Source organism: Carex rostrata, chromosome 6 (assembly GCF_964058835.1).
Source record: "Carex rostrata chromosome 6, lpCarRost1.2, whole genome shotgun sequence".
NCBI classification, from domain to species: domain Eukaryota; kingdom Viridiplantae; phylum Streptophyta; class Magnoliopsida; order Poales; family Cyperaceae; genus Carex; species Carex rostrata.
In genome coordinates this window covers 5,435,577-5,443,776 of record NC_135923.1, presented here as the reverse complement: position 1 = coordinate 5,443,776, position 8,200 = coordinate 5,435,577, and the positions used below count along the sequence as shown (strand labels likewise).

The 8,200-nt window shown below is 37.6% G+C and overlaps 1 protein-coding gene across 2 annotated transcripts; it reads right to left on the bottom strand.

The window, feature by feature from the left end:
• Positions 1-494: 494 nt before the first annotated feature.
• LOC144555962 (Prolyl oligopeptidase family protein) lies at positions 495-8,200 on the bottom strand. Of its 2 annotated transcripts, none has more exons than XM_078304420.1 (15): positions 7,892-8,200; positions 7,409-7,625; positions 6,577-6,687; positions 6,353-6,398; positions 6,149-6,258; positions 5,336-5,839; positions 5,130-5,258; positions 4,745-5,044; positions 4,081-4,539; positions 3,884-3,949; positions 3,700-3,760; positions 3,465-3,614; positions 3,219-3,356; positions 1,223-1,530; positions 495-809 (listed from the first exon to the last, which is right to left on the bottom strand). In XM_078304420.1, coding segments are annotated over exons 1-15 (2,862 nt in total). In that variant the 5' UTR covers positions 8,154-8,200; the 3' UTR covers positions 495-808. The 2 variants fall into 2 exon arrangements, with proteins under 2 accessions (XP_078160546.1, XP_078160547.1); XM_078304421.1 differs by having other exon boundaries at positions 1,257-1,530.

Here is an 8,200-nt window from a genome sequence, read left to right as displayed (position 1 = left end):
TTGCGCACGTAAATATTCTTTTCACATTTTCAAATTTATAAACGAAAAAAGAGCCTTCGAATTGTCAGATAAGAGTTACCAAAATTGGAGTAGAACTGGGGTGTTCCTAAGTTCATCAAGCTCTTCTTGTGAACTTAACTTTAAAACCTATCGGATTGACTTTAAACGATGAATTCAAACCGTTAAAATTCTTTTATCTTACGAGTGATACATATACATGCACAAAATTTAAAATTAATTTTGTATAGAGTCAAGTGGTGAAAAAACATCCAGAAAAAGAATGCATTAAAATTAATTTATAAACTTTTTAATTTTGACCACTTAATTTTATACTAATTTAATTCAAAATTTTAAATTTTCATATGTAGATGCATCACTCATAAGGTAGAAGAATTTCAACGGTTTGAATTCGTCGTTTGAAACCAATTCGATAAGTTTTAAACCTGAGTTCACAAATAAGCTTGGTGAACTTGGGAACACCCTAGTTCTACTCATCAAAATTGAGGCTTAAGTTCCATAATCTAATCATAGGAGAAGGACGAGTACGATATTGACCATTGAATCGATACTTAATTGTTCCTTTATTCCTGAAAAGCGTGATTCAATATCAATCAATAAAAAAAAATGTATAATACAGACTTGAATTTAATGAAAGACGTAAACACTTATTTTGAAGATGTCCGAGTCAGCTTATGAGCAGCTTATTTCTGAGAACATCCAGGATTCCTTTGGTATAGGCATGGTGCTGCATCTTCTATTAAGCTGGCACTTTTGCTTTTACCAATTACCATGCTTTCAATCAACTTGATCTGCAATAATAAGAATCAAAGTAAAAAACCATATCTCTATGCAGATTGTTTTATATGTATAAATTATTACAATGACACAAATGACATAAAGGGGAGGAGCAATTTGGTTTCCAGTTAGATAAAGTCTTTTTTAATCATGAGATCAGGGTCACAGACAATGCATTAGCCAATGCGTTAGACATGGTTCTCCAATCAGATACTATTTGGACATCAATTCAACAAGTTTCTTGAAATCTTCCGTATTTAGTGAACTGCAATCATATAATCTTCCATTTTTAGGTTAAATTTGTTCAGTTATAGGTTTGTCTGGAAATACTTCTGTTACCCCATTATTTTGCAGAGAGGCTTACATGTTTCAGAACTACAAGCATGAGAAAAAATCCCTAATGTCATTCACAGATGGGAACATTTACCAAAGTAAAGATCTTGGTGTACAGAGTGATTCACCAAACTCTGAGCTTTCATGGGCAGCACCGCCGCCACTAGCTGACAAAGCCTTGTTCTCACTATTGACAGCTGTTGTAGAGTTCTGTGAATCATCCTTGTTACTGGATCTATCACTATCAGAATTGGCTTCACAATACTTTTGGAGCCACCTGTCAGTCTCCCATAGCACATGCATTATGCTCTCCCTCGCTGAATAGCCATGACTCTCATAAGGGAGAATTACTAAGCGACAGAGTGCACCATGGCCTTTCAATGCAGTAAAGAACCTATCAGACTGTCAAGCAAAAAACAGAAAAGGTGATTATTATTTTTTCTTGTATTGCAACAGTTATCCCAGGATTAGTACATGTTCAAGCGAACCAGTAAAGGCAAGGATCAAGTGCCATCTGGTACAGGGTGCGATTCAAAGTAGAGGTACCAGCTATTGTAGCAAAATACACGTAGTAAATGTATTATTTTCAATTTGATATGAGAATACCAGTAACTGTTGCAATCCGTTGTAATTATGTAAAACCCGTACAGGGCCACATTTGTTTTATCTTATTTCTTCTTTGAGCTAATTTGAAACTTATCATTTCAATTAATATTATTTTTATTTTAACGGCTTTTCATGAATTCCTCCTGTTTATTTGAGAAATCTTTGAATTGAACTTAAAAATGTGTTCACATAATTTTTTCAAGCTCTTGGTGGTTATTTTTGTTACACTTGATAGTGTGGCAATGTCTTGTGTTTTAAGGTAAAGTTCGCTTAGGCATCTACACTGAGAGATTATCTGCTATACTATTGCATTTAAAAAATTTATAGGTATGACTGCTTTATGAGAAAAACCCTCAAGATTGTCTGTGTGAGCTTCTGCAGCATGTAGAATCATTTTGACCAGTCAATTATATAGACCTGTAGCTTATAAGTTATAACCCCTATTCTTAGGAAGTGGGGGGCGTCCTACAAGCATCGGACCAAAATCTGTCCAATGCCTAGTCAAAGCCATCCGATTCAAGTCAATATGCATGCAAATTTGATCCGCACGACTTTTAAGCGGTGCGCACAGATCTTGATGTGTATCAGATGGCTCCAACTGGACATCTGACGGATTTTGGTCCAATGCCCATCGGACGCCCCATTCTTCCCCTATTCTTATTGTCATTTGTGCAAACCCAATATTTTATTATACTTTTTTTGTCTTGTATTTGACACTCCCTTTTAAACCCATTGTTGTTATCGGTAAATTCATCCAACACTTTATAATCATTTGCACTTCTATGAAATGTGACAAACATTGAAATTTGTATAACAATGTTCTTTCTGGTATTTTTGCATGAGGTATTCACCCCTATTAAAAGCACAAAAAATATTAGCTTTGGTTTAAGCTCCTTAATTAAAAAGGAAGCTGTGCAAGAAATGAGTTAAAAAAGGCCATGCCACATTAAAAATTACATAATTATTAAAAAAAATATTGGTACTAAAACCATATTACTTTTGGTATGAATTAATTGGCTACTTTGATTTTTCTTGCATGGATGTTGCTTACAATGTGTGGGGCGACAGAACCAGAGAGGGGCACTTGCCTCCCCACCCCCCCCAAAAAAAAAAAAAAGTTTCAAAAACATGTTTCTATTTCTATGCTTTTCTCATAAACAAGTACAAAAATATACTTAAGATTCAAAAAATATAAAACTATGCCTCACCATGAAATTGTTTCCCAAAAAATGCTCTTCTATTTCTATGCTTTTCTCAGAAAAATTATAAAATTGTGTCCCACCTTGATAAATATCTTGGCTCCGCGCATGCATATATGCATGGCAGGACAAGTCCATCCTAGCTTGGATTCAGTCTGGGGTGTGACAAATAATTACTGATACAGCCCATGAATATCCAGGTTGGATTAATTGGGATTGTTATGGATATGACTTGGATATTAAGAATTGTAAAAGCAGATTTACTGAAGATAAGTTTTTATATACCTGCATTGTAAGTGTTCCAGAATTGTTGTCTTCTTCACCGTGTATCAGAAGAATAGGTTTCTTTATTTTGTTGGCTGACATAAAAGGGCTCATTTCAACGTAAATACCAGTCGCCTCCCAAAGTGTTCTGTCTTCATTCTACATTCAATATTAACTTCAATACTTAAAAAGGTTGTTCAACAGTTAAAAGTAGTCAAACAACACCTGCCATCATGCATACAACTAGTGTGTGTGTGGGAGATGTACCTGAAAACCAAAAGGAGTTAGGGTCCTGTTGTAAGCACCAGAGCGAGCAACCCCACAACAGAAAAGATGTGGAGCATGTGCTAACAGATTAGCAGTCATAAAAGCCCCATATGAGTGGCCGCCTACTGCAATCTTACTAGGATGCGCTACCTACAAAAAGAATAAGAAGTCGATAAATTTTAAAGCATAGACAATGTTACATAGTAAAAAGGAAAAGAAAATTGTAGGGACCTACCCCTCTTTTCACGACCTCCTCAACTGCCGCCTCTGCACTGGCAACTAATTGTTCTACATACCTAGTCAAATAGAATTGAAAACGAGAAATGTTAAAGTAGATACCAGAGGCAGAACAAAAATTAAATGAAGTTAGTATATTTAAAAGTGATTGGCAATTAGCCTTTCAACACTAAAGATGTTACCTATCATTGGCCTCTTCATCACCTTCACCGATTATAGGTATTGTTGGACCAGATAAAATTGCAAACCTGAGAAGAGCACACAAGTAAATCACTTTTCCTAAAGAAATCTAAATTTCTTTTGAGAAAGACAGAAATCTAAATTTCCTTTTGAGAACAACAGAAATCTAAATCAATATAAAGACAGAGAAACTCATTACCGTCGAGCCAACCACAGAAGCGGTGATGTGGCACCTATACCAGCAAACTCATTAGGAGAGCCACGTACCTGTCCAGCTGCATCTTTGCTCTTAAATTCACCCGGGTAAGACCACACCAGGCAGGGTAGGGGCCCATCTACTGATGGGTCATAACCCGGTGGCAGGTAGAGAGTGGCTGTAAGCTGTACACCATCCTTCCTCTTGTACCTTATCATCTCCTTCTGTAGAGATTGCAATTGTGGATATGGATGTGGAAAGTTTGTTATCTGCACTCTTTTCTTCTCTGGCCAAATTTGAAGGAAATACTGGGTGTTCTCGGTTTTGGATTCTTTTGAAGTCAGAATTTTTAACTGGTTGAGATGTAGAGTGCTGTCAGTTTGGTCAGACATCAATGCAACTACAGATTCAAAATATTTCTCCTTGTCACTTTCCCATATGCGCTCCTTGCTTCCTGTCTCACTGCAAAAACCAAAATAAATGAAGAGAAGAAGAATTACCACCTTTGTTTCTACTTTGCATCCCATTATCCCATCAGAAAAATAAATGTCGTCTCCAATAGACATGCCCAAACAAAAGAATCTTGTAAAGCCCAAAGTCTTTGACGAAACTATACAACAAGGATTATTCAAAATGCATCAAATGACAGAAAGGAAGAGGACCATACATATCAAAGAGATCAAGAAATGGAATATTCCCCTCTGGTGTTGCGCCCATGCCATTAAGGAGAAGGTATGTGTGGTCATCTCCATCCTTCTTGATCTTGGCAATTACATAGGTCCCAGCTGCAGTTCTGCGCATCATGGGGGAGCCTGGATCAGAGTACACGTCCTCTGATGACCTGTCAAACAGAATCCGAGGGTCTACACCTTTCTGATCAGGGGCCACGACCCATGTTCTTGTTTTACGGGTTTTATACCACGATTCATACACCAAAGCTAGAGACTCGTCACACCATGAGATTCCTCTGTAGCAGAAACCATTGTATTGATAATCATGAATCTTCTAATATTAGGTCTAGTTTACAAATGCTTCAAAGAAGTAAATCATACCCATATCGAAGATCAAGCTTATGTAAAATTTCAAGTTGTTCGCCATTGAGGGGTTCAGCCGGCTCCGTATAAATAAGGTCACGTGGAGAAACTTCAACTTTTGCATCACCTCCATCTTGTGTCTCTACCCTAACAAACAAAACATGAAAATAGATGAGAACCAACATAGTACATAAGAAAACTATAACTAGTGTCTTGAGACTTACCAATATAAGGTTGAAGGTTTGTCAGGCCTCCAGTTGATCGAGCGCTTCCCCTTTCGCACACTACTGGTTGTAATTGGAATATCCTCAGCAAGGGGCAGATCACAAAGTTCTCTTACAACTTTGCCCTCAGTTGTCCACAACTCAACTTTCTTTGGGAACCTTCCACAGGGAACAATAAATGAGTACGGTCTATGCATCGATGTGACCATGACGTATTTCTCATCTGGTGAAGGGTCGATTGATGTATACACAGCCAGTGGCCCAATCGGCTTGATGGTCCCATCTAGAGAAGCCAAGACTAGTTGCGAGGTTGCATAATAGTCGAACAAATCAGCATCATACTCGTCCTTGAGGAGGTCTTGGAAGGTGCGCACTTGGATCACGTTCTGTTGTTCGTTTGATTGGATTTTAGGGCCAGGCGGGACTAGTGGCTTTTTCGGTGGCTTACCACGGGATAACGGGATGGTGCACACTAGTAGAGTAGAATCATTGACCCATACAAAGCTGTCAAGAGAAAAGACTCGAAGAGTTGTAAGCATTTAGAAACACAAATAGGAACAAACAAATTATAATGGCATGGCTTCTATCCCAATTTTTGTTATTTTTCTCTGAAAACAAAACCAAACATAAGTTCTGTTGGACAGTAATTTCTCTGTGTATACTATTCATTCTGTGTAAGCAAGATTTTTCATACAGAACATCAGCACCTGGTACAGTAGTACTACCTCAGATCAAATATGAAGCACCCACATGGCCACATCCTTCCTTGGTCCAAATAAAAGGTGTAAAGAAGCTACAGAAGATGACCATTACCTTTCAAAAACTGAATTTAGGTACACATCGGGTGAATTAAAAAGAGGCCGTGCTTTTCCAGATTCTACATCCGCAACCCACACAGTTAGCTTGCTACTAGTGTTGTCCTCCTATTCACAAGACACCAAACTGAGTATAGGCAATATAAAGAAAACAAAATCAAAACATGTAATGTGCATGTTCAATTTAAGAAGCCTGTACTACCTCATCAAATCGAACGGCGAATGATAAATGCCGACCATCTCTTGACCTAAATTTAAACAATGAAGAAATGGCATCAGTGATGTTATTTGGTTTGATTGATATTGGTTCACTAGAATTTTTCAAGTTGAATGGTTTTTTGGAGACATCATGGAGATATTTAGCAGAGTACACTTATAGCCAACCATTGCTTGCAATAACAAGGAAAATGAGAAAAAATAATGTACCAAGTAACAAAATTGATCTTTGCTCCTTCTGGGTAGCCATAGATCAATTTTTCAGGCCCAAGACTGCCATCGTCCAACAAAGCATGAATGCCTATTCCAGTATAGAAAGACCTACACAAAGTACAAACATCCCATCATCTAAAATGCATAGCTAACAAACTGAAACAAACGAATTCCTACATTACTAAATGTTTTCAGCACAGGAATCCTACTAAGGCTCTCTTTAATACGGTTGCAAACGAAAAATAATGGCTTTTGTGAGAGAATCATAGCTAGGAATCTAGATAAAGCCCAAGTCAGGATGTAGCTTCTTTGCTATCTTATAGTTTGTAATTAAGAACTGAATTATTATAATATTACCAGGATCGGAGCCAGACTTTCAAGTTATGGAGGTCAAATGTGAATGGGGGTTAATCATATAAAATTTTCTTGCTGCGAATGGGGGGTCAATTTATAGTACCTATAGCATGTTACTCTAAACTATAGAGAAAATAAGGTACAAGTACAAAGATTTTGAAAAAAAAAATGGAGGTCAATTGACCCCCATTCCTTTGAGGTGGCTCCGCCACTGAATGTTACAGTGAATGGGAAATGTTCCTCTGACAAGGCTTTCTCTCACTAAAATTGAACTTCTTTGTGATTAAACCTGAAATTAGCAACTACATATAAAAAAAAATCAACAAAAATAGTTACCCAAATTGCTAAAATCCATTTCCTTTTTAACCAAAATATGCCCTACCAAAGCATTAGCCTGCCTTAATCTAAGCAAACAATAGTAAGTCTTTGATTATCTTAACAAACAAGAGATTGAATGAACATGGTTATCACTAACATTCGACTCCTAGCATTAGAGTTGCCGTCAATTCGTACACCAGCAAGCTTTTCTTCTGGCTTTGCAAGGTCTGACAAAGGAGGTAGAGCTCTACGCTTCAAAAATAAAATCTTATCTCTCTGAGGAGAAAATGACAATACGGGGAGAGGCGGTGCATCAACTATATCTCTAATCTCCTTCGGTGGAAGCCGGTATCCAGCCCCACTAGAAAAATTATCTGCACATCAGGAGCAATTTTTATTACAGTCCTCATTTTTTTTAAAGGGATGCACGTAACTTGTTACTATTACTTAAGAAGCAAAAATTTATTGGATTCCTTTACTTCCACTGGCAATCAAGGTTTATCAAAATTCGATAATGGCAATTCACAGGGATTTAAGGTAAACAATTTAAAGAGGAGAATACGAACACGAATGGACACAAAATTATGAAACCAATAAACGAAATCACTCAAGATAAATTTTATAGTTAAGAAATGACGACCTTCATCTTCTTGAACGGGAGAAGAGGTGGAGGTGTTAGCACCAGAATCGGCTACACTGTTCTCGGCCGCAGAAGAACAAAGGGGCACTAGCGTGGCTAGCCTGGATGATTTCATGGTCCTTCTCTGAGCAAATCTCTTGCGATGGAGTCGAAGAGGAGAGGCGAGAGAGAATTGTGAAGAATAGAGGTGGAGGGTGTGACGAGAAGAGAGGGAAAGGGAAAGAGAAGAGAAGCAATGAGAAACTCTAGACAGAAAGGACATTGCTTGATCGGTTAGTACACTAGATATTTGTTTCCTTAGCTTTACGG